Genomic DNA, 26,356 nt, shown 5'->3' on the forward strand with positions numbered 1-26,356 from the left:
TATATATATATACAGTGGTTCGTGGATTTATCACGTACAACTCATCCGATCCATTAATGTCACATCCGGCCTAACATAAACTACATGTTCTTAGGAATTACCATACAAGCCGGTTATTTTGGTCGCCGTTATTAGATAAACCTGTCTGATTCAACCAAGCATAGATCATGCCTAGGATGCAGATCCACACCTATTCGGTTACAGTTCTCAAGAGAGCTTGCACTAATTTCGTTGCTCGATTAGATCTATACATCTCCAACAATTTTAAATGTTCTTAGATTTTTTAAATCTTTTCCCATTCCTCTGTGCACTTTTATCTTCATGTAAGTAGTCTATCTATTAGTCTGATAAAGCATTTCCGCGACATTTTCTCTGTTGCGTTGATTCTACTCACCTTCTGGAATAGTAGGACTATCCTGCTACACTTCTCAGTGCAGTCAATTGTGAACGAATTTAATAAATTGGGGTAAATTTACAGATTTTTAATAATTATGCACTTATAGCTATTTTGACATTTTGTCATATTTGTTCCGCTATTCCGTTTTGACGAGGCGGTTAAAATTCAATTTTTCTGATTTAGTGAATTCATAATGTCATCGTCTCCTTTGTTGTTATTCTACCGTTGCAGCAACTTCTAACAGCAGCCCAGTTTAACTACACTACGAAAAACCCACTACCGCAGCGCGTGAATCCTCCGCGTGTTTCGAGTCGAGCATGCATGCATGCGTATATACTACTATCTAAACAAACGCCTAACGACTACTATAAAATTTCAAATATCTATCTATGTGTGTATATATATACACATATCATTTCAAATATAAACCAAAACGAATTTACATTATCCGCATAGTGTTACCTTCCGGCCTCAAAAACGGCCTCGCTCCTAACACTTTACCTAATCCAAATCGCTTACCCTATTACCGTTATTCTCGCTTCTCTAATGAAATATCGTTATAATTTTGATAGGTCGATGGAAGTATCTGGCTTTCCCCGATCATCACATCAATATATTTAAAAAATTTTAGAACTCTTTAGCAAAAATTAGCTAACTCAAATTTTAAAGATGCTAGAAATACAATTTTGTGCCGATTCTGTCGAGCTTGCAAAGAACAACAGCTTTCCATTTGAAAAACTTCAAACGGAAGTTCTCGACCTTTGGCAACCTGATTAACGAAAACATGCCCCATATTAACATTATGTTCTACGGAAGAAGCAGTATATCTATTTTAAAGAGCTTCAACCTATCGTCAAAATTTCTACTCCAGAATTAAAGTTAACCGGTGATTTGATACGCGCACACAGGCATCCATTTCGATATATGTGTGTATTTATATATTTTATATATGACTTGTGTGTATTTGAGATTGGGAACGATTTTGCAAGCATCCGATATCCGGCTATCATTTGTATCAGGAGAAAACCAATTCTTCTCGGGTAAGATTACAAACTTATTGTGGCGGGGGCAAGAGGTTCGTGTAACGAACATGACTGAAGGCCAGCAATTTTTCGATGTCTTCACAGCCCATTTAGGTTAGTTAACTTCCTTGTGCGGTCCTTGCCAAATTTCATACGACTTTTAAATACTTTGAGAAGGATTTTTGTAGAACAAAGCTGCAGATCCACCATAGGAATTCGAGTGAACGAGTCGGAAATTCATCAGAGTTGCACAAAAGAGCGATTTTCGATGATCGACAGGAGAGTACGTATAGGGTAGTCACGCACCAAATGGCAAAATAGATATACGCAATATTATCGGAAAATATATATGTTGCACCCAACCGTGTAAGAAATGAGACACCATATATACTTCGTCATGATATTTTTTATTACACAGCCTGGTGAAAATCACGAAAGCACATAAATAGCTTTTCTCGTAAACCAGTTACCCGGAAAAAAAAAAACGAATTTTTGTTAGCGCTTTAGACTAGAGACTGTTTTCAAATCCTTGCATTTTTGAATTGGCAACGAACTTACAATGGCTATATTCGTACGCAGATTGATTTACCTATGGTTGTTATTATTAACAACTTACTTATTCGCAAACGAGTCGTTAATCCCTCAAACTAAAATCATAGTCGTTATATTTAAGGAGCTTTCATTGAATACACACATCCATCGAAAATATCCTTACGAAATGTATTCATTTTCGTTTGATATAACTTATAAACAAGCGAAATTAATTTTGCTATGATGATTATTCCGAACACGATACGAAACAGAGCTTTTTTTGAAGGTTCTTGAACGGCGTTTTTATTATATAACTACACGATCGTTTGGTCCGTATTTTGTCTTGTTCGGGAGGATGATGGACAAGAATGAAAAATGATTGATTTCGCACACTCAAACTAAACAAAAAGATATAAAAATGCAGGTAGCGGTTGGATAATTTCACATTTCAGTTTTATACTCTCTACAGATTGTCTCCTCACTGTAGCCAAGAGCAGCAAACGAAAAAATAGCTCTACATTTGCGTCATATCTGTTAGTTCGGGACAACTCAGGCACAGTACCTGAAAAATTCTATCAGCGTCAGCTTCCTACAAGTGAGGTAGACGTTGCACCGGAGACCTCAGTGTTTAACACTATTGCTCATCAGAGGACTCCCCACGTTTTACATACACAAAAAAAAGTCATGCTTTATTATGGTCGCATTGAGAAGGAGCTAGGTCTTAACACCTTAGCACCTTTTTGAGCGTGAGTGTAGAGCTATATTTATTCGAATAATTTTCTACTATAGCATTCGACAGTGATAGAAATGAGCTTAAACTAGGACTGAATCAAATACGTCGAATGGGAAGGTAAACCTTGCTAGACATTATTCAGCCACATCCTTGTTACGTACGATCGACCTGTAACAAAGAACCTTTCTCAGACTGCAATAACAAGCAGGATCAGAGATGTGAGTTCAAATTCGGACAGATAACCAATTATTCTTTAATCCAGAAAGACAATCTCCTCGATATTTGATTGGTTTATGTCGCATTATGTAAATAGGCACGCACGCGAGAACACACAATAAACAAGCTGTAGATCGGCTTTAGATACGGTATGTACTGATTAGAGCAATCATTTGCTTTGTTCCTTGCTTGGAAGCTAGCACTGCATCATGGCATCTGACTAGGAAATTTAGTCCTATACAGGAAGATAAATAGGAAACATATCGTGCAAGTGTTCTCTAAAAATAGGAACAATACTTCGAAAAATTAACTTGGAGAAACTTTTTCTAAAATGTCTAGAACTAATATTTACATATTTAGTCCCTAAGAAGAGGTAAAAAATTAGCGGAACGCTGGACTGAAAGGGATTGGAAATCCCAGAGATACAGCAGTCCAATACGAATGAAACAGTGCAAAAATCCTAGAACGACTAATCGTTAGAGCATATCTGGAGCATCTAATCAGAGAGAGATTAGACGCATGCTTCTTTAAAACAGCTTTTATAGAATCAGACACCTTAAAACGAAATCGCTGATTATTAGAGGTGCAATTGGTTATTCTGATGAATTTGTTTTAAGTACTTTTGAATCTTAACTGTTGCGAGCATCTGCTGCTTTGCGTCATGAAATTTTCGAAAGCCTCATGTAAACTAGCCATAGCGTAAACTGTGAACTTGACGTAAACGAGAAAGTTTATGTTTCAGTGCAATTAGCCCTTGCTAAGTTATTGGAGTCATCCCATATTCCGTAAACGAACCTTCAGTCTCGTTTACGCTTTTTTAAGAACAGGTTTCCTCCTACCACCACAAATAACGGATGAACCGATGCCAGCTATGACTAATAGCCCGACAACGACTCTGGGTTAAGTTTATGATGATTCTACAAATTGCAAAAATGAATCGTTGCTCTTCCACCAGTGAATTTATGTGCTAGCTAGCTAGCTACCTGATAAATTTGGATGAGACAAACAATAAAACGCGTCGTCCAGGCCTATGCTATAAGTGGCTAATTCGAGGGTGCCGAAAATAGGAGAACATCATGCTGTCTTTTTCCTACCTTCAGGAACGACTTTTAGTAAAAATTCCCCATTTTCACTCTCTATAAAATAGTAGCATACGGCGGGCATTTTGTCTTTGCAGTTCTCGAACAACTTCTTACAACTGCATTATCAGTTTCTTCTGCTTGTAACGTTGGTATAATCATCTAGAATTCGTTTAATAGATAAGATTTTCAGTTTCCACTATCCTACTTTTGTGCCAATAACTTCAAAGATATGGGCGCTATGAGAAGAAAAAATATAAAGCAAAAATTTGCGAATCACCATATGGTAAATAGAAAGGTTCATATCATTTAAACAGGTTAAAATACAGAGATAGAAAAACTTCACATGTGCTCCTAAAATAAATGGAAATTATGACAATTACCAATGAAATCATTATGATGAGTTTTTGACTGCTTTGTCCTTCTTCTATTTGTGTTAAAACAAAAACCGAATAAGCATTGCAAGCAGGTATAAAAAAAGTACTTTTTTTTAGATATAATTTTTGTGATTCATTACTTAAATACACAAATTGGGAAGTCTAAAAGAACAACTATTATAGCAAGTTCCTTAATAATCTAACTGGGGTAAGCCAACTAACTGCGTAACTCACCCTCTTTTACGACAAATAACCAACCAAGACCTTTTCTGACGAGGTTTTTGCGTAAAGCATAAACTGATAAAGTCAATATTAATCGTATAGAAACTCTATTATTAACATCTTGTACATATTTTCTCATCTTTCGAATAGTTAAAAAGCAAAAAAGTAAAAAAAATAGTAAAAAAAAAGGATCCTCCAGAAGCCTACACCACCGGAGAGCCTTAGATGTTACTGATTGCCCCATGCAAAGCTAAGATGGTATATACTCTCTAGTATATAAAAGTTAGCCGGTTATTCTAAAGCTCTGTCCGTAATGTACGTCGTTGGAAATATCGTCTTGCCCTCTTCTTCTTGAATAGCGTAAAAGTACGCTTGGACAATAATACGATTCGTGCTTAAGGGGCACTTGCTAAAAATTACTTAAGTGGCAGGCGGAGCAACGGCGATGGCAGTTGTCCAGAGTGAGAGGACAGGAGAGCTAACCCCTCGACCGTTCATATGGGACATCGGGAAACAAGTCTAGCAATGAAACCTAACTCAGCACAATTGGCCTTGCCAACATCCGGAACAGATATACCATGAGGAGCACATGGGTTAAAACAAAGGAAAGGCAAACATTGAAAGCCATACGTGTTGAGAGCTCCCGTCATCTAGCTGAAGTGCGACGTCCAATGAAAAAAGAACAAGCAGTTTTGTTGTATTTAAAGGTCTCAAAAAGGCATATAAAACAACGCCAATATCCCTATTTCATCATCAAACTTGCTGGTGCCATAAGACTGTTCTAGATATAGAACATAACGGTACACGTTCACGCTGTTTTTACCATAAAAAGTATCTTGGACTCGAAAAATAAGGGGCCAAGCCAAGCTTATGATTATCACACTAAATTTAGATAGTAAAATTAGCGTCATCAATTATAGTAGTCGCTCGAACGCTTTTTCAAAAGATAATGCCGGTGCCGCACGCAGGCGCGTCTTGTCGTTGGGCACAGAGACAAAAAGTAAATCTGAAAGAGCATCGTCAAGAAGATTTATGTTGGGAACTACATAAATTAGCGGTATGTTCGTTTAATTGTTTATAAACCGAGAAAAATAAGTAACACTGGGAAACTAAGAGTGAAAAACAATATATCTACGGTGTGCGTGTTTGAGCTGAGTCCTTTTCGCTTGATTAGTCTTTTTTTGCAGCATTAATCCTATTCGGTGCTGTTCTATTCGAAATTAAGTGACTGGACTAAATTTTATTAGAATCCAGTCAATTATGAAGAGCTGGTGTGTACCCTATAATGATATGGTTGCTTCACCGCAATTAAATAAAACTGGATTAAATTTAGCAAGGTCTCTCTTAGAAGTCCTTGAAACACACCAAAAAACAAGGATCCCGAAAAATAGAATAATACCTTGATCTTACACCGGAAAATTTCAATGTATGTCGCTATATATACAGCTGCAGAAACAAAGATAAGGTTGCTCAGTGTTAGTCAATGAAATCAATAATAGAAAAACTATCATGTCATCCTCACACGATAGGATCTGTGCTGCAAATAACATTTCCTTGTACATATTGTATCTCTTCTTCTTAGCGAGTACCAGTCTATGAAAATACATAGCGCGAACAGTTTTAGCAAATAAATTTAATACGATAGATAATTCGTTCTTTTAGCAAACAGAGTTTTTATTGCAAGCTAGGAAAGCATTTTCAAGCCGGGAACTTCATTTGAGAACGTGGCTGTACTTCGAATTAGGGAAAGAGTAAACAAAATATTTTCAAGGTACATTAACACATAGTTATTCGTGTTACATCTAAGATAAAGGATAGCCTGTTTCTTGTGTAGAATGCGACTCAAAAATGGCCTACTGGGTGTAAAATTTCGCAAATACTCGAAAGATTATCGAACCGACGCTGAAGCTGCGCGAAGGGTGGGTACTCGTCACCAGCATAAAACAACAAAAGATGCTAGGCCTCTGCAAAAATAAGCCTGATTCTTTTTTGGACCACTTAAAGACAACAAGGCATGGCCAATGCCAAAGCTATTGTAAGGACGACGTCTCCTCTATGAAGGAAACGTTTTTTTGCAATTTGAGAACGGAATGTCATTTCCGTAGTGCCGTGTTGTTCCGTAGGTTACGAATGAGACCGATGGCAGTTGCGTCTGATAATCGAGCAGACGGTCAACTCTTAATATCCGGCTTGCCGGCTCTGTCAAACTACTGTGGTAGCAGACAGCTTATTTAGGTCTGCGTACGACATAGATAAGCTGCATTGCGTTTGTAGAGTCGATATCGTAAGTTTTTCACAAACGTTTTAAAAGATGGTACTAATGTAGATGATGTTCATTCGAAGAATGATTTAAAGATTATCGCATACTTGTGAAACGATAGCGGTCTCGGTTAAGCTAGCTTTCAACATACTACATTGGTAAACATTGTGGTGCTGATCGGTGGGTGTAAACAATAGTGGCTGTTTATAAATTGTTTGTATGCAGAAGTGTTGCGTCCAGCATAAACTACCATACTCAGTAACAATTCCGGCAGCAAATATGAAAGCGAGTGCTGAAGGTCCTAGATCTTCATTATTTCTTCATTTCTTTACAGCCCAATACAAACGAATTCAAAAATTTCATGCTGTTTACTGGATGCCAGTGAATGTAACTCAACGTGTCAATATTTTATTAACTTCATATCGCGGAACAACATCTACAACCAATATGGCTGTCGATTCTGATAAAGGTTAGATAATTTTCTGCTATTAATAGAGAGTTTCGGCCGCATTTTTGGGTTCTATCATCTTCTCATAATCTACCTTTAATAGCAGCAAAAAGAACAGAAAAGTCAATCTATATTTACTAAACCATTAACAACACAAAACCATATCGTATGGGTACCGCATGAACTTGTTGTCTAATAGTCGTTAACTTCTATTGTATAAAGGATCTCTGCAACGGAACGATCTATCTAGTAAACGTTTATCGCTATATGACATAAAATGTTGCATAGATCACACACAGTCCCCACACAATGCACAGAAACACACAGATCAACAGAAGACTGTCCTCTATTGATTTGTGTGTTTCTGGCTGTAAAACTAACGTACGAGGCAGAAATATAGCGTCGTCCCAGCACAGAATCTCTGAACTACTTATACGAGTATCCGGCCAACCAAAAAGGATTCCATTGTGAGTTCTTTTATTAGTTAGTCGTTGTAGACTTACGCTGTTACTGAACTATTACAACGTAGCAGTACGGTGGCGTCCCTGTTATAAAAATTATAGACGCACTTTTCCAGCTTGCTGGAGTGACTCATCCATGGCACATTTTTTCTATTTACAAAGCTTTTGTCCTATTTCGACTTCCCGTTCTTTAGAGGCCTAAGTCCAATCGGCAGGACGTGTAAATATCACACGGCCCGTATCTGTGTAATGGTCGTTTATCACGTATCATGGCTATGTTAGTGAAGAACTTAAATTATTATTTAAGTTCATTTATTATTCACTGAGTTTAGCTACTTGGTCTCTCTTGTGTATCACTATCGAATACGTCCGCTAATTTTGTTCGTGCGTCTGTCTATGGTGGAATGATTATCGTATGAGCGATATCCTGCTTTTTTGGCTGTGGCTAAATACTACAGGTTCTAGGTTTGTACATTACGTATTTCCGTTTCCTGAATTTGTACGGCTATATCGATCAATTCTTGAATTATGATTCAATTATTAGGCTTAGTATATTTAATTGTAACGATTTAGCTACAACAACCCAGTCTCAGATAAGTTCGACCTACTTTTTCTACTTTTTTTCAGTAATTTCAAAGTTTATATTTAATATGGTGAACTTATTCGATAGAAACAACTGCGATGGACTGCAGTGCTACCCGGCTATCACAAGCTCTTCAAGTCCAAACAATTAAATGACGGATTAAATGATCCTTACAGTTTCTTGTTAAAATACGCTACTTGGCCAATCCTTCGTTGTGTAGAATTATCTATTACGTATCAAACTTACGGGTATTTTCTATGATAATATTGGGAAGGTTTCAATTTTACTGTCCCTCGACAACTTGTCGAGGGACTCTTTTCTAGAATATCACAAAAGCCAGCATGTGCTCCTTTCGACGAGCTCATACTGCTTAGCGTATCCAAATACCAAAGTGTCTCTTACCGAGGTTCGATGGCTGATCGTGTTATTGTAAATATCATTTTTTGAACAGCTTGTTCGATAGGGCACGACAAGGACCATTTTTGTCGACATCTGTTTGAGATTATCTTTCCGTACATAGACGAATAGCAACAATTGAAATTGGTCCAGCAAGTCAATACATGTTTGGTCCTGAAACTTGACTGATTAACCAAAAGTCGAACGAGAAATGCAAGATGGGTTACCTTTGCACAGAGTAGCTGTCTTGTTGACGTCCTAGGTGCGACAATAACATCACACAACAGCACCCTACAAGCGCCTGAGTCTATGATGTTATATTTGTTCGGCGAAATCTGTGTGAAGTGATTTGCCTTAATCTGTACACAGACAGACTGCACGCACCCATCTGGTAAAATTAACAAAAACAATTCAGTGTCGCGACCACGAATTGACAGTTGGAGACTGAATAATTTAGCTCACTTGAACCGCATGCTTGCTTGTACGTAAGGTAGTTATGTATATTTAGGCGTCTTTGTATATACGTGTCCGTGTAATTCAACAATATCAAGTGCAGAAGACGAGAAAGAAACCAATCGATAGCTGGCGAAGAACCGAACGCCAAGCCGGTTGCTTGCTCTGCTCATAGTTGCTACTGTCTCTGTCATGAGGACTGACGTCGCCACTGTCTCTGCATGGATCCTGTGGCGTCAATCCGAGGTCCGTAAGCGAAGCACGCAAACAAACGCACTAGCCGCACATAGATAGACCGACACTTGCGGACGCTCGCACATCAGCTTCAGCACTTACCTCAGCCGCAACGCGCAACGCTCGACGTGTCTGTCCACGAACAGCGGTCGTTTTCTTCTCACCCGGTGACCCACTAGCCAGCACAACGCGAGCGGATGAGATGCGACGGCGCCGACCCAAGACAAGACGGGATTCCTCTGCTTCGGACGCTCCGCTCTCATTCGGCTGTTGCTGCGTTCCCAGAGCGGCAAACTGGCCAACGCCTGTAGCTGTGTTACCATAACCAGCACATCGCATTACGGCATCATCCTGTCAGACAGCGACGGTTGAAAAACCAGAGCCCCAAAATACCGAAGCAAGTGCTTATTACCTACCCGATAGAGTTGCGGCCAATACTGCGAACCTAGCATTGCTAAAGTGTATAATTCAGTGGGTGCTACGAGCGTCGGCAGTAGCCGCCAGCGGACTTCACTATAGCCGACCAGCAACAAACAAGTTCTAACACAAGAAGCCCTAAGGAAAGGTTTACAGCTCATTGTGCTTGTAGTATTGGTAACGTGAACTGAATGCAGACCAACTGCTATTCAAGGCTGTGCGAAAACATCTTCGTTAAAGTATCAGGTAGCGTCGACTGAAACGGATTCAACACATGATGGTGAGTGTGAACGAGGGTGAAAAGTACGCTTCTGAAAAAGGTGCCTACTCTTCGATCGACTGTGCTAACTTCGTCCCATCCCAATTTGATTCCCAGTTTATTAAGTGTGTTTCTCTCGTGTGAATAGCAAAAAGTATGTCAAAATATGTAAGTTTTTGCAGAAAAGCAGAGCCTGTTTGTTATAGGTTATTTTAGAATCGGAGTGCTTTGTAGAATTGCAACACACGTAAGAAAAATAATTGTACCATACGGAGGCAGATTTTGAATTCAGTTAATCATATAAAGAAAATAACATGTACGAATATTTAGGGTATTTTAGAGAATCAAATTTTCCATCTGCGTTATTTGCCCACTAGTGTTTTGGGTATACAGGACTTTAGAGTACTGCACCCTGACTATTGTTCAAGAAAGTGAATAGAAGTAAAAACAAAGGGTTAACTTGGTCTAAAAATCTTGTACCATTTTTGAAATTTCCAAAATCTACCGTATAGGAAGGCTACTTAAAAAATATAGCTCGGGCAGATTGCTGCTTCGTCAGGACGAATATGCGATTTACTTAATCATCGTCTATGAAATGCCGAGGTGGCGTAATGTTTAATTTACCGTTTTCAAGTGTAGCTGTTGTACGGTTGTTCTGCCCTTAACTGTATCCCTTTAAACATGTCCTCCCCCTCCGTGCATGATCCGCACATGTGCGTCACAACGAAACTTTGGTATTCAATATCACACGGTGATTGCTGTATTCTCCTCACGGAGATTCACATAGAAAAAATATGGCATGCTCAACAGGGACAACACAGCAACCAATTCGCTGTAGAGGTTTTGCAAAGGGCTTGAATCTACTGTATAGTATGATGCCTTTTTTTTATCTGCTTTTCTATTCCATAAGAACCCTTACTACTCCAGGATTGCTTCGCATCCAGTTCCCCTGAGCTCCTCGTGCCTGGTGCACTCTGCACGTTCCTCATATTGTGGAAGGGCGCATGGGTATTCCTTCCCTGAGCGTCAATACTGTAAACTGAAAGAATGCCTTATAGACACATCTTGGAGAACGAAAGGCACGCGTCGGTGAAAAGGCGCTCCGACGTTCTGCGGCTCTGCTTTTGCCAGGTGCCGCAACCGGTATCAGGTGGGGCAGCGTCTTTCGTGAAATGATCCGACCATTTCCGGCTTACTGACTGTCACCAAGACAGCCCAATCCCTTTACAGCGGGGTGTTGTCCTGCACGTACAACTCCATAAGTTCACCTTCGCAAAACCCTTTTTGGCTCCTACCTTTATTTCAAAGAGCCATTCGTTGGCCTGACACGGCCAACGTTACGACGTCCTCGTCGCCTCTTAAATTTCTCTCGTGTAGTAGCCTGTCGCCAACGAAAAGATCGTTCTTCTACTCAGTTCTTAGTAGACTTCTTCCTCTTCCCGGCTTCTCTTATACATTTTCTCGCCACTCTTGTGAGTCACTCTCCTGATTGTGGCCTTGATTCCTCTTTTCCCTTTGCAACTTTGGCCTGGACCATCCTTTGTGGACGTTAGCATATGCTAGCCGGCCATGTCTCCTTCACCTAGAACTCGGCATGGACCAAACTTTTCGGGCACATTTCCTTCAGACACGTTTCTCTGTCATTGTCGTCGTCAACGTTGTTATCGCGTTATCTGTACAGTCAGGATGTCAGGTCTGGTTTGGAACCTCGGCGTCCCATCCGCTGTAGCAGTCGCTGTATCCAGATTACACCTGAATCTTTGCGCTTTCTACGCGTTTGCAATCGCTTTTTACCTAGTCGCGTTCTTTCGCCATCTAGATGAGGACGGGCCTTTCATAGCGTCTTGAGGGAATTCATGAGAGAAGATTTCACATGACGAAGACCAAAAAGGTCATCTTGGCAGTGTGAAGCGAGGAACAAAGCGGAGCAAAAACACCAGCTGCGTCTCGGGCCCTGCTTATTCCGGCTGTAAATGCAGCTCTTTTTAGTTACCATTCTCTTTCTTACTCTAGAATGGATATTATCTATATAGTTACACATTATAAATAGCGAACGGTGCACCGCCACGACAAACCTTATTTGCGTCTTAGGGAAAAAGTGAAGCGAATTCTATGTAACAAGGCACTCATCTGCCTCGGCTGATACTTGATTACCTCATCGTCAACCTCTCTGATAAAATGGTACGCATATTCGGTTTTTTTTTTTTATTATGTATTACTCTTTTTATTAATCGCTATATGGCTACAGCTTTGCTTCGAGCACTGCGTTCGAGGTTTGCTCTATCGCTTGTAATGTATTGCGTTCTACCACCGCTTGATCTTGTTCGTTCCATATTTCACTCTCTCTATAATCCGATGACTTGTTGGATATTTGACGACCAAAACCACCTGTATCAATTTTGCTTTGCGTTTAGTCGCAATCCGCATCATCACGTCTTATTCATGCCGTACCATTTTCTAAACGCCAACAATTGCAGTTTGTTTGCTCACCAGTGTTTATACTTATAGCACTTCTCATACTGTTATTGGTTTAGGCTAATCAATATTCGTTCGCTGTTTTCTTCGGCACCTTTCGCTGTTCCGCCAATGTCATGATGCTTAGTTCCACTTATCTTCCCCAAAGGTAACCAATATCCTAGTCGACGCTGTGCTGGCTTTCTTTCCGGCTCCATCCTCCTTCCGGCTATTGCCTAGTAACAATTTCTGTGGGGCTCCTTTCGATGTCCCGTCTTCCATTTTGTCGTCCCTCGAGTCGCACCCGTTATCGTTATCGTCGTCATCGTCGCCGTCGATAGCTGCTTATCGGCTTCGATTCGCCGTGTGACTTCTTGGACATTTCTTGTCTGCTGCATTTTTCTTTTCTTCTTCGTTGCTTTGCTGCTGTTAGCATGACTCTTTCCGGGTGATAAGCTTCTCGATTTCTTTCGAGTAGTTGGTAATTAGCGTACCATCAACGAATTCAATCCTACTTGAGACAGTGTAGCGTATCTTGCGTCCACTGCGACCAGGAGGAGGCGGACCAGTCTTGCAGATATAACATACATACACACACACAGGCATTCTCATAAGGGTACGGCCAAAAACGGCTGCGACCCTCAAAAAGTCCTCATCGATTCTGAAACTTTCAACTGTGCGCCACTGTGTCTAATGGGCTCAATGGGTAAGTAAAGACTAAAGGTTAAATACTAGGAGGCGCGACTCGATATTTCGCAACGGCGATCGTGTTAACTATAGACATGGTCGTTTCCAAGAGTAACTAGCGATCTTCTCTCAACTGACGTTTGTCCGTGCCCCGCAATCGTTATGGGTTTAAACAGCCTTTCGACATTTTCTTTCCAGTCGATTCTAGAGGAACGTTAGGTCTGCTGCTTGCTCTGGGGTTGTAGGCGTCAGTCTTAGCCGTAGCTCTGGTATGGGAGAATGATATAAATGGGGTACGGGTATGGCCTGTTAGTTTAGAGCCGTTCTCTAGCTCTCAAACAGACTTATACCGCTGTGCTGCTGCAACGGCCGACTTGCGCCTGTCTTGTAAAATACCTACCACTGTTGGGCTTGTTGGCTTTCCCCTTTCGCAACTCCAATGCCAATGTCATTTCTGACTTGCCTTCCCCGATGCGCTCGCTCATTCGCTTGGTAGCCGCTTTACCTGTCATACTATACTCAACTCGATAGTGACGTGAGTCCCTCAGAACTAGCAGCAGTAGTAACAGCCTAGGGGGAAACCGCCTGGCCACACGACGAGCACGATGCTGATATATTAAATTATCCGAAAGCACGTCGACTTCACGCTTGCTAACTGCCAGCAGCAAGCGGGTTGCCATGCTATCCTACGGTAGTTGCGTTCGACAGCGGAGGCGACGGCGGCGGCAGCTTTGGCAGCTTGGCATAGACCTGCCGTGTCCTGGAGTCGCAGTAACCTCCTGATACTTGACAGGTTCTCTGGTCACTTGCTGCTAGTGAGTAAACAACTATTCAGTTGTGATGGTAACGTTAGGCAAACGTTTTCAAAATACACATATAGGCGGCTTGGTAGTATCATGTGAAGTAACGAGAGAGGAGGTTAGAAAATGCCACTCGGGGAAATATGCCATACCAAAATTGACTATTACCAATTGACGTATTAAGATACCACTGAGTGGAGCAAGTAGTAGTTATTTAGAAAAAAAAGGTTTTCCTATTGAAAAAGTTTACGACAAGAGTTTACTAATTCTCTGAAAGAACTAAGCTTAATTATGAAAGTATATTATCAAGATTAGGTATAGGGGTATTTCGGACAATAAAATATTATACATCGCGACGCAACTACACTACAACGTAATTCCACTCGTAACCAGTGAGGTAGCTTGACAAATGAACTCAACTCTTAGAGTACGCTATAGTACGATATAATACTGCTCGTGCATTGTCTTGTGTTTGCCAGCATACTTGCTTAAGGTTTACTTGAAGAAAACAGTCATTTTTTTTAATAGATCTTCAGGCCAATCTTTCCGCCTTTTAAATGCACATCAATTCGTGGCTTTATCGATGCAGAATAGTGTACAACAATTTGTTACTGAAAAACATTATTTTCCCTTTTTAGTCTCTCTTGCCTTCTCACACAACGGCGTGCAGAACAGAATGGCACGATAGGAGCAACGGTTATGAAAGTTAGGCAGCTGTGAGATCGGGTACGTAAAGTCTCGTTGAATTTATGAACAGCAAATAGAAGGCGTCGCTGAAGAATGATACTTTTTGTCAACGTCCTGCATTCGTCCTAACGTATTTCACCCAGCCTCTACACGGCACTTCCGGGTAAGCCCCTCATCCCCCCTCCCCGCCAACACCCAAAACAGCTCTAGCAACGACTGCATTAATCTTTTGTTATTTTTTGTTTCACTTTTTATTCTAAATTGCTTTGCACCAGGCCCTTGCCTTGCTTCCCTTATGTTGGCCTGTATTACCCTATGGGCTCAGGCGCCGTCTACATCCATCTAGCGTCACGCGGCTTTTCCCCAGAATCAACGAAGTGTGACGGCCCCTCTCAGATATTTGATATCTCAAAATGAAATAGGAAATATATCACGCTGAGCTACTATCGAGAGCAATTTGTAGGCAATCCTATACGGCTTTGTAGCCACGAAGCCCGTCGTTCGTTAGAATATAGCGGCGAGAAGAGAGGTGGATAGAAAAGGACCTACCTATAAGATATCAGCTCAATTATGTATTGGTATTTAATTGTTAAAATACCGAGTGCGCTGTTGTAAGATATGGTCCTGCAATCGTTTTGTTTTAATCAATGCATAGCGCTCGTACAGCAACCGTGTCAATTGCATTTCCTGTTTAAAGCTATAGAACAGTATAGGGAGGTGCGAATATTTAAAATGAAGGCCAAATTTTCCGTTACAATACACATTTAAAAGAGCAACACTATTTACTATGTACGAAAAGCAATTATCGACAAATATTCGAAATTATCGATCGTCTTGAGTCGTCGTGTGCGTTCATTGCGGAGACGTTTTTACGAAACGTTTTGTTATCGTCTCAGCGGGTACATAGCCTGTGGAGGTGTCACCACGACGCCCTTTAATGTCACTGACAGATTTCTTCACAATACGCAAACCAACGTTTCCTTTGCCTTTACTTAGTATATTCTATCTGTAAGTGTCGCCGCGGCGAAAATTCGACTGTTCCCCTTAATGGCTCTCAACGCTTGCAGACGCGAACACAGCGTTGAGGTCGGGAACCTCTGAATAGTCTCTTTCTGCATTCTGAGAAAACTTTCACAGATGCATGCCCTAAGGAGAAGTATAGTGCAGCAATGGGAGACAACTATTTGCAAAATACGTAGGCTTCAAATTGGCAAAGGCGCATTCGATAGTATCATGATTTGCAGTACATTCGTACGTATTTCAGACAAAACATAGAAGGATCACCTATTTGTCAGAAAAGATAGTCACTTGTTCGAATACCCTATAGGTTATTTGACTAAAGTTAAAATCGTTTAAAGTGATGGGACTGGTCATAGTTTCAATTCTTTCGTGACTTGGACGCACGCGGAATATACCTGGTCACCAAGTGGATATTTTTCTCTGGAAGAAATTGAAGAAGAGTAGAGCGAGTTATTTATATTTGAAGTTCGACAGTTATTTGTCGTAACTATAGTGGTCTACAAGCAATGTATTGTAAATGGATCTGTCAGATTTGTTTTTCTTGAGCAGCACTGACAGTCTGCTTCGTTTGTTTTTTCATCGGTTTTTCTCCTCTGCATATTTCGGTATTTAGGTTGTTAGGGTCTCTTTGACTTTGTCTCTGCCAATTGTCTTGTGACTGGGGTCTCTTATCAAAGTTATGTTTCTGTGTAGCAGACTTTTATTCGGTTATGAAAGATAGCTTCAATCGTAATCGGTGTTACCAAGGTTGCTCCGATCCGACTCTTCGGCGATGCTCGCCGCGACGGCGGCGCTCGGTTACAGGTTCGTGTACGTACACGCCAGCCTGTAGTCGTACTCGACGCGAGTGACCGTGAAACGTAACATCAGTCGGCATTTCAATCGTATATACTAATGTCATTATCAGGCCGTACCAACCCCTATGTCTAGCTTCATCTTTAGGTTGTGCAGCCGTCGTACAAGACTTGAAAAAACAACGAGAGCTGTTTTCAAACCTGAAATATTCTTTTCCTGCGTCGTGATTAGATCTGAAAATTCGAGCAAATTTTTAGTTAGTCAAGGTAATCGCTTCTCAGATACCCAGTGTTATATATACAGCTATGTATTCAATAACCTACTTTGAGGTACCCAGTACAACGGTATTGGAAGCAGCATTTGATGCGAGCGGTGATAGGTTTATCACCGCAACAGATATTCATCAATTTTTCTTCACAAGATAATCCTGCTTTGATATTTTCTGTGTTGCTACGAAAAAAGCTGGATCGGTCATCTCTCACAGTGAAAAGAAACACAAGACGAATATAGAAGGCTTGGGATGGATGAGTTTGCCGGCTTGGGAGATCGGACTGGGGTTTAGAGGAATCGACCACATAAAACTATTAGGTTCCACTTAAGCAATGCCCTTTTTTGCGAATTTTTTTTGCTTTTCAAGGCATGAATCTTCGATGATGGTCAAACTGCGTGTGCTACTGGGAAAACTCTTCTGCCCACCTTTATTTTATACGGATCACAAAATGCTAACTTTATTTTAGGATCCCAGGATGGATATGTCGGCCAATGGAGTCGCCAATTGTGATACCTACTGTATTTCTACTAAATAGCTGTGGAAATAACCTACGATATTTTTTATAAGCAAGAATAAATAGTCTATTATGAAGCATATTGGAACGTATAGGCAAAAATTGCATGTTTACCTTACAGGATCTTACTTCAGAAGTAGCTGTAAGTGACTCTCGAAGAACACGAAGAGTCGAGTAAATTGCGTTCTTCAGGTTGAAAACGTTGTTTTAACTTAGCAAACCGCTTTTGAATAGCACTTTTAGCTATGGTACTTTGGCGTAGACCTCATACCTATCCCCGCTGTTTCGAAAACTTCTCGATCTTAGTACGAGATAAATGAAACGTATCGAAAGCTCTTTTTTTTACCACTGGAACTTTCCATCTTTGAAATCCTACTCGAAATAGGATTTGAATATGGGGAAAACATCTTGACAACCGTGTAATATTACTTGATCAAAAGCAAACAAATATTTAGGTGTCTCGGTGATGGCCGAGACGGTAATGACGCTGTTATCATAAATCTGTTTTATGAAAGTTGCTTGTTTATACCTGGGCATCTGCAAAAAAAGTCTGTACGCAAATTCCTTACGAACACAAAGGCCTCTAATATCCACAGTAAAGACGACGGCCACGAACTAAGGCGTAAAATATCCAAAGGCATGACAAGGCAAAAAGAGAGATGTCTCTTATGACATGGAGAAGTTCTACCAACGTCCAAACAAAAACTACGGCTTGAAAACTGCGTGGTTACAAGGGCCAGCGAGCATACCGTATGGTCTTCGTAACAGTATCGCAAAATAGACTTTAGAAACGAAGCTAAGGGGCGCTTCAGACAAAAAAGTTGAAAGAAGAGTATGTGAAACCAAAGATTACAAGGGTATTACAAGACGGACCCAACAAACGAAGACAAACACCAGCTATGTGCATATAGTATGGGTATATATTCACTTGATAATAGGCCTAGATTGTATCATTGTAGACACGGATGTTTGAGCGCCTTGAAAAAGACTGACTGATGGACTTCTATGCAAATTTTAACACGGCGGCAAATTGGCCTGCAGCACGTATAATACGGTGTAAAAGGAGAGACTTCAAAAAGTCTCTACCAGCAATCAGCCTTTGCGGTTATTTACTCTAATTATCATCATTGTAGTTGATCATAATAGCAATTGCAGCATTCCGCCTTTTTTCGATAGTCGTGAGCAAACATGAGTCAAAGCGTCTCACCAGTGCAGACTCGGATGTAACTCGATTTCGAAGATGATCTTCTGACTGAAGGGTGGAGCTGATCTTATCGGCGAAGCTGATGTTATCGGCACTTTGCGCCTGTGCGACGCTTCATTGCTGCAGAGCGATGCCCGTCCCTTCTATTGTGCCGGGGTCTACCGTTCCGTATTGCTTTTGTTAACCTACTTTAGACTTATTTTGCCTTGGCATACATGTTTACGACCTTTACTTTTTAACGGTGCACACGTAAACATGCGTATACAAACAGACAAATGAGCATTACCACGGGTTTCGAGCACTACGCTCGTTTATTTGCCAGCTTTGGGTCAAAGTCGGATAACAACGGACATATCTGTTTAGTTGTGATAGTGGCAAAACGTCACCGCGCGGGTTGCCGTCATATATATATATGTATATGGTGTCATATAATAAAATTTTGAACGTCGAATATAAAAGACGTGTTCTTTTCGGAGGAACGGGTCGTTCCAGTTAGGAACAAACAACATGAGGCCATAGACAGATCATTCGGTTCCATTACAATATTTCCTATAATAATTTAATTTAATAATAATAATAATTTTTAGCACTGGACGAAATGAAACATGACCACAAGGGCCTTCGGGCAGCCGAAAGATCCTCTGGAATAAGTGGATCACGCAGATTGAAAGAAATTATATTATCCTGGAGACCCACTATCGGCGTCTTTCTCTACACTTGACCTAAAGCTATTTACTGAACCTCCCTTATTATAAGCTGACTAGACTGGTTCCTCCAAAAGAGAATAATTGCTAGTGAGCATTTTACGACTGTTTGAAGCTGGGAGGCGGCGGTCATAGTGAAAGTAAAATAAGGTACGGGCCTAGTCAATTAATATATAATAAATAGTTAAAGTTGTATCGCTTGTATAAATCACATTAGATAATAAAAGGAACATAATATTTATCGTATGTACATTATAGAAAAAATGTGTATATTTAAACCTACTGTGTATAATAGCGTAGAAACGCAAGCAAACATTTCCAGTTGGAGGTTGGCGGAACGAACGAGGTCCTATGCTATAAGACAGATGATTCCAGAAGGCTAATTTTTTCAATGATACCCTTCTCTGCAAATGTATCGAATACATACTATTTAAATAAAAAATAGCGTAAATTAGATTTTGCAAAATAAAAAAGATTCTAGAGCACAAATAGTCTTCATGTTTCATTGATGAAGTATGTTAGCGACGGACATTCCTTGTGGAAAACCTATTAACATATGTTTATATTTTTCTAACGAATTCTATTGCCTTCCGCTGCAGCGCTGTTTCTTTTTTTCATTTTTCTTCCTTTTCTTGCGTGCCTGCTTGCTGTAGCTAGTCAACTACAATTTGTGTGCACGCCCATATCGCACATCAGAGCCCACGCCATACTAAAGAGCACCGGATCCGTTCTGTTAGTAAACGGCCGTGGCCCTAAATTTTGGGCTTCCCTCTTTAATTCGCTAGCCTTCTTAGTTTTCCCCTGTTAGCGCTACTGTCTCCGGGTTTAACCTGTGAGAGGCAGTCACAGCTTTTCTGCCTGCTTGTCTGTCAGATTTTCTTATAGCTGGGCTAGTGTAGAGAACACAGGTAAAGCTAGTGATGGCTGGTCTGAGGCACACACACACGCGCAGAAGTACATATGTGTGAGATGAAGCAAATCACGAATCCACTGCCGCGAAGAAAGCAAAATTTGCTAAAACCAGCATTATATATGTATAATACAGTTTTATTAGGCAACGAAACTGATTGGCTATGTTGAATAAATGCAAAACGAACCGGTATATGCAGCGAGCCGTATATTTAACTAAAAAATAAAAAATAAATGAAAGAGGTAATTGCGAGGGATGAGCACTTGTGGCATTAACGATGACATTCTAGACTTGTTGAATAACTATCTTGAGAAGCCTCATTTTGCAAGACCAAATGATGCCTAAGCAAGATTAGGAGGTTTTAAACTTTTCTACTCATAAGCATCTGAAACGCCATCGATGTTTGACTAATTATAAATAAAGCAATAACTCATTTTCCTTTATCTTGAAAACATCGACAAGAAATTTATTGGAACAAATTTCAAACAATTTTAGCATCTAATCTATTATAGCTTCCTGAGCTATTCTCAATGCTCTCCATATATTGTGGCGTTACTTATCGCTACCTTCTCCTTCTATACTATCGCAAAACTGGCCTGATTTCGCTTTTTGGTGATAAGGGCTTAGTCTGCCTGATATCACCTCACTCACTATATCTGCACTACCAACAAATACTTAACGCAGTTTTATCCTCCATGGTCCTCCTGGCGCTTCTCTGAAAAAAACATTTGCATGCGATAGGATCTATCTTACGATGATTGGTCCTTCCAATTAAGATATAAAAAAAAATGCTAGGCAGCAGATCGATAACCTGAAGCAACTAACAATTTAAGAGATTGGCCACAGGTAAAGGGCGAGTTGGAGACTACCTCGGCGAATTAACTTAAAAAAGTTATCTTCAGTAACAACTGTAGTTATTAATAATATTAAGGCAGATAATACATTATAACAACGAATGACTACTAAACCATCGAGTAAAAGTCACTTCTTTGAAGAACGTGAAGAGAAGAGCATTTTACGATGCATATTTTTCTCCTTTCTGTAATTTTATCGGTGATCTAAAGTTTTCTAAAAACCTTAATCGAGATTGTCTTAATCGGGCGTTGTTCTATTCCGTTCAAGGGTCTCGTTTCCGAATAAAAAAGCTTATCCTACTAGTTCGCCCAAAAGAAGAAATAGACAGAAAAACAATATGGGGAAAAGTATGGGTCTCTCAGCTATGCAACGGTTTTGGCGCCTAACGTCAATGGTAACCTGTCTATGGATCCGACCCAGTGGCAAACCCAGGTTTAGATACAGGTCCTAGTAACCTTTCTCTTTAAGCTAAATTCTTCGCCCCCGTTCATTGCGTTTTCTTTACATCTATCCTTATCCTTTCCTCCGCTTGAGTACGAGAGTAACGCAGCCACGAGCAGTTCGAAGGCTGCTCTTCAAGAACGCTTGGCTGAAAGACGAGGATGCCTTCTCAAGTATTCAGTGGTTGGCTGACTGAACCGTTGTCCAGAGCAGCTGAAAGCACCCAAGCAGCACTTGAGCGTTTAGCCTTTTCATCTTGCCAGTAGCTCCCCTTCTGTCTATCTCTTTCCTTCTTCATATCTAAAAAAAACGGGGTAGGGGTCCAACCCGTTACTCGTGATACTCTCTGCCCAGTGAACCGGGAAAATGCAACGGGTGAAACCCACTTTTTATGGCTATGGTACAGCAACGCATTGACGCCAACACAGTCTTCCTGCCATTTACCCGTCTAGCAGTGATGCTGCGTTTGCTATTGGTGCTACGCAAGAAAGCCAGCTTCAAACTAACGTTGCTCCTTCTTTTGCTCTTTACGCAAAAAGGCAAGTCTTCTTCCTTGGTATGCTCGCTTGCTTTCTTTTTCGTCTTCCTCGTTCTACTATGCCCTTGGCAGAGGCGGTTCGGCTGCCGCCTTCACTCCGACGGTTGCCGCTTAAATTTTGACACATCGACCAGATTCAGTGGGCGAGGCAGCAGAACGGGCAAGATAAACTTCATCTCGTGCTTTCTTCCTTCCGTTCGTACACTCGTACCATTATGGAATGGCCGTACGGGCCTTCCCTCGCACCGCCTACGTCGGCTACGCTTCCTTGCACCGAGAGCATTTAGACGGCCATGCCGGCGATGAAGTGACAGTGGCACCGGTTCACACCGGCACACTGGTTACTACGCAGCTTTTGTGGAATGAGCTGTGGTTAAGTTATATTGTGGGAGAGCAGGAGAGACAAAGCGCGTTTAGTTTGGAAATATTCTTTGCGCTCGCGTCTGCCCGAAATCAACCCGCCCTGCTGCCTCTACCGAAGTCAGCCGTTTAAGTCGCTAGCTCCTCACACATTCACCCAAACATTCTTCATTACCCTTTCTATTTTAGAAACACGCTGTTCCGTTCCTGCTTAGCGTGGCTTGTAGAACGTCATCATGGAAGGAAAACCATGAGAATATTGTCGACCTGACATCCGAATGTGTGTGCGTGAACGTTTCGAAAGGGACGCGGCAACTGGTAAGGAAAATGAGAGCAGAACTTACACTGCATAGGGATTCCTATCCTCGCAAGGCTTGGGGCTGAGCCCGGCTGTCTCTATGAGTTCGTCGAGCCGAATGAGGCTTGAAAGTTGTCCCGGATTACCCTTTCGGCGGGCTTGGTTGCGACAGAGGCAATCTAGGCTAAGGGGTCTCAGCCTAGCACCCCAACATAAGTGTGCAATGGCTGAAGTTAACCAGGGCTCTCAACTAGATCCACGCGACTGAATGGAAGCTGCGACGGGGGAAGCTAAGTCCGAGAAGTGACCAGCATTTGTATGAGCTTTATCAAGAAAACCACAGGCATTTGTGGGAATCCTGTAGGCCCTGCCAAAAAAAATCATCTATCAGATGACACTCGAGTCACTTCCGTTAACTTATTCATTTGGTCGGTGTCGCAATAACAAATTTATGCTTAAATAGTGTCATTAGATTCTAGAGATCATGGTTGGAGCATGTGGATAAGCAGGACATGAAGCACCTGACACACACGCACAGAGAGAAAGGCTACGTACCCATACAGGATTAGTTAACGGTAACCGCTACAAGATCAAAGAAGGGAAAGAGTTCCACTCACTGTTTCCGTCACCGTTGCAATTATGACGATGACTGAAAAGCACAAAAGCGTGAAATGTACTTTGTCAAATCTCTACGAATGTTGCCCAACACCCCGGATATACCTGGAGGTTGAGCGAGGCCCCGACGTAGTACCATAACCTGTGCGTAATAAAGTCTAGGACAAACACGAGTTAGGGAAACGGCAGTGATCGCTGGAGAATTTCCGCTGTAAAAGATTGTCGATATTCTTGAAAGAGAATCTCTGCCCGTTGCCATGCTGGCCGTGGTGCTTTTTGTATCAGCGGGGGTGGCTTGGTGCTTCAAAGCTGTGCCCCGTCTGTCGATATGTTTTGAGGGTAACCGGTTAATTAGCGTGCTTGAACAGAAGCTGCAGCAGCAAGACTTAACTATGCTGACTTACAGCCACGTGATCGTGGCGATAAATGGCGGCGTTCAACCGTTTTACCCCTCGCTCTCTTAGGCCTACGCACGTGCACACCAGTTGGATGTAAGAGACCACTCTCAAGGATAAAAGACTTTTAGACGATTTTGCTTATCGACTTAGCCTCGTCTGCCTTTATATGTGTAAACACGCTACGAGTGTTAAAATTCGGCGGAGTCAAAAAATATTATGCGTTGTAAAGGACCCGCTTGAGACGAGCTGTATAAGCCACTGCAATAAATGGTAATGAAACGAGTCTACCTAATGTACCAGTGTAGTTACGCATATAGGCCTGACCCATTTATAGATAAAACCTGAATTTTCACAGTGAGAAGCATCTCTCGGTGTTCTTGATGAAATGGTTAATAACTAGAGTAGAATCCAAGTTTTCTTACGGATATACAAGGCGTCTCGAAAGGTACATAATTCTATGGACGAATGACTCCGTTTAACCGGATAGAAACATCTATTTTAACACAGACAAGATTTGGATTTACTGGGTTGTAGGGAAAGTATGGATGGTTTTCAAACTAAAATTGATGCTAGTGTTTCTTATATATCAGAACAGTATTAATAAATTGAATATGCACCACTTTGATCAATAACTTCCTACTAATTTTCTAGTAATGCCATAATCTCGTCAGTGCAGAGCTCCCGTGGTCTCTGGGCGAACAATTGTAGCACGCGATTTTTAATTTTTTTTTTTTTTTTATCAATGTTAAATTAATATCGTTAGTGGAATTTTGCAGAGATCGGGACAGATGATGATAGTCCAATGATGCAACGTCCGTGCTATACGTGCAAATGGCTAACATGTCTTATTTAAGTTTTCTCATATTTTGGAATGTAGCTAAAAATGTATATGGTCTGGCACCGTCATGGCGGAAGACGACGCCGTACCTGTTCATTAATTTCAGCCAATTTTTTCCTATGACTTGTCGTAATTTTGTTAGTTTTTGGAAGTAGAGATCCAAATCAATAGTCTTGCCGGACGGTAACAACTCATAATGCACGATTCCTTTCTAATCCTCTCAAACACTTAGCATCACCTTTTTTGGCATCACTCCGAGCGCATTGCTATTGATCTACTTTTCATTAGTCGTAATTGACCGCTTCAGAAATGACTCACCGTCTGAGCTATATGTCTTTAAAGTTATCTAGTTAAAAAGAACTAGTATCTTTTCGACAATCTAACTTTTGTTTACGGCAGGGGAGACCTTGACCTGCGCGTGATGTTTTTTTGATTTTTTTTTATTTTTTTACTGGTTCCCTTGCTCTTCTTATCTTTACATATCCGGGCCTCTATTCGCATAACAGAGAAGCAATTGCGTTTCCAGCAGACCTTGATACTTCCCTAATTCCCTAGCTAAAGCATTTGTTCCATTAATACTAATGCAATCTTACATTATTTTATGCTAGGTAGTCAGCCTGGGTTAAAAACCGATTTGGGTATTATAGAAAACCAAATGGCAAGATATGTTGATCTAATGCTATATGTCGGCAACGAGTACGCCAAAAAAAAGTCCTTGTCGTTACGTTTATGAGTTACCATTTGTACGGGAAACTATCAACAGTAGTTATCGTTTAGTTGGCAAATATCTGCCCGTTGTCAACACCTGTACAAGTATATGGATTCACTTGTGAGGGAGTTCGGCTCACACAAATACTAGAATTCATTAAATTTCTCTCAGAAGCACATAGTGACCCCATTAGTCACCTAATGGTAAGCTGCCTTTGCGCCTGGGCAGATTGTAGGGCCAATAGATTCATTCGTACCTACTGTCGGCCGGGAACGCAAGCACGTGCTCGATCTTGTTGTAATCTGCAAATTGGTCAAGTGGTACCAGACACATTGTTCGTTAATTTTTACAGTAAACACAAATTTCTGGGTCCGAATTGATACAAATCGTCAGAATACATTAGGCTCTTTACCCCTCGATCCCCTCAACTGCACCGGGGTTAAAGTTCACATTGTACTCGTCGGGCACCTGTAAAGCTTTTCAGTAAATAGAGGCTAAGGAAAGCTTGAAAATGTGAAACAACAACCGAAATTGTTTCAGTGAAACAGGTGCTAATAAGAACACCAGAACCTATTTAAGGCATTATAAAAACGAAAGGTGGATAATTCTTGCCAGAAATTAAAAATGGGCTACCATCAATAAAAATATTTTGACAGATTACATACAATGCAGGTCCATTACAGATAATCAAGTACTTCCTAAACGGCCAGGTCTAGATATAGAGACCATTTAGGAACACATCAGCCGATGTGTAGTGATACGTATAAGGCAGTTAGGACGCACAGGAACTTGTTGCTACGTAGGTGTAAGTTGTATTTTGTGGGATTTACTGCTTCAAAAGCCATTTAGTTCGTACATAAACAAACAACAATATTGCCACGATTATAGTTAAAGATAGGGCTCGATAAACTCGTCATAGTCTAGGCGGCTCAGACCAATGGATGCTCCTATGTATGTGGACACTTGACAAGATTTAAAGCTTTGTAGTTACAATATCTCGTATTCTCATACTATGTAAGTCGTCCGGTGAGGAGCACATTTGTATAGATAGTGAGCTTGATTTAAGCGCATAGTAAACACGAAGGTTCCAGATGCAAATGTATCTTCGCTAGAACTGACTTGAATTCGTAGCGCATCTACCAGTATCATTGTTTAACCGCACATATATAT

At 41.0% G+C, this 26,356-nt stretch overlaps 3 protein-coding genes and 2 long non-coding RNA genes across 6 annotated transcripts in view; 3 read left to right on the top strand and 2 right to left on the bottom strand.

Moving 5' to 3' along the window:
* Window positions 1-4,563, top strand: part of LOC111246264 (uncharacterized) — a 44,698-nt gene extending 40,135 nt beyond the window's left edge. Inside the window, exon 7 of one of the 2 annotated variants that reach the window (XR_015324739.1) lies at window positions 629-4,563. The gene's annotated coding sequence lies outside the window, so the exon portion shown is untranslated. The remainder of the gene's footprint in view (window positions 1-628) is intronic. The other variant, XR_015324741.1, reaches the window with a different exon arrangement.
* The window catches only part of LOC111246263 (uncharacterized), a 39,421-nt gene extending 29,670 nt beyond the window's left edge, over window positions 1-9,751 (bottom strand). The window contains exons 1-2 of the transcript XR_002671611.2: window positions 9,515-9,751; window positions 8,953-9,113 (exon numbers count right to left, since the gene is read on the bottom strand). The gene's annotated coding sequence lies outside the window, so the exon portion shown is untranslated. The remainder of the gene's footprint in view (window positions 1-8,952; window positions 9,114-9,514) is intronic.
* LOC111246260 (uncharacterized) overlaps window positions 9,677-26,356 on the top strand; it is a 35,374-nt gene continuing 18,694 nt past the window's right edge. Inside the window, exon 1 of the mRNA XM_022795557.2 lies at window positions 9,677-10,109. Coding sequence (XP_022651292.1) covers window positions 10,104-10,109 — 6 coding nt within the window. The 5' untranslated portion in view covers window positions 9,677-10,103. The remainder of the gene's footprint in view (window positions 10,110-26,356) is intronic.
* Window positions 10,116-26,356, top strand: part of LOC147757020 (uncharacterized) — a 20,604-nt gene continuing 4,363 nt past the window's right edge. The window contains exons 1-2 of the long non-coding RNA XR_015324743.1: window positions 10,116-12,269; window positions 14,668-14,755. This is a non-coding gene — a long non-coding RNA (uncharacterized LOC147757020). The remainder of the gene's footprint in view (window positions 12,270-14,667; window positions 14,756-26,356) is intronic.
* The window catches only part of LOC147757021 (uncharacterized), a 23,266-nt gene continuing 13,389 nt past the window's right edge, over window positions 16,480-26,356 (bottom strand). Inside the window, exon 2 of the long non-coding RNA XR_015324742.1 lies at window positions 16,480-16,764. This is a non-coding gene — a long non-coding RNA (uncharacterized LOC147757021). The remainder of the gene's footprint in view (window positions 16,765-26,356) is intronic.

The sequence above is a fragment of the Varroa destructor genome, unplaced genomic scaffold, assembly GCF_002443255.2.
Source record: "Varroa destructor unplaced genomic scaffold, Vdes_3.0 BEIS01000003.1, whole genome shotgun sequence".
Taxonomy (NCBI): Eukaryota; Metazoa; Arthropoda; class Arachnida; order Mesostigmata; family Varroidae; genus Varroa; species Varroa destructor.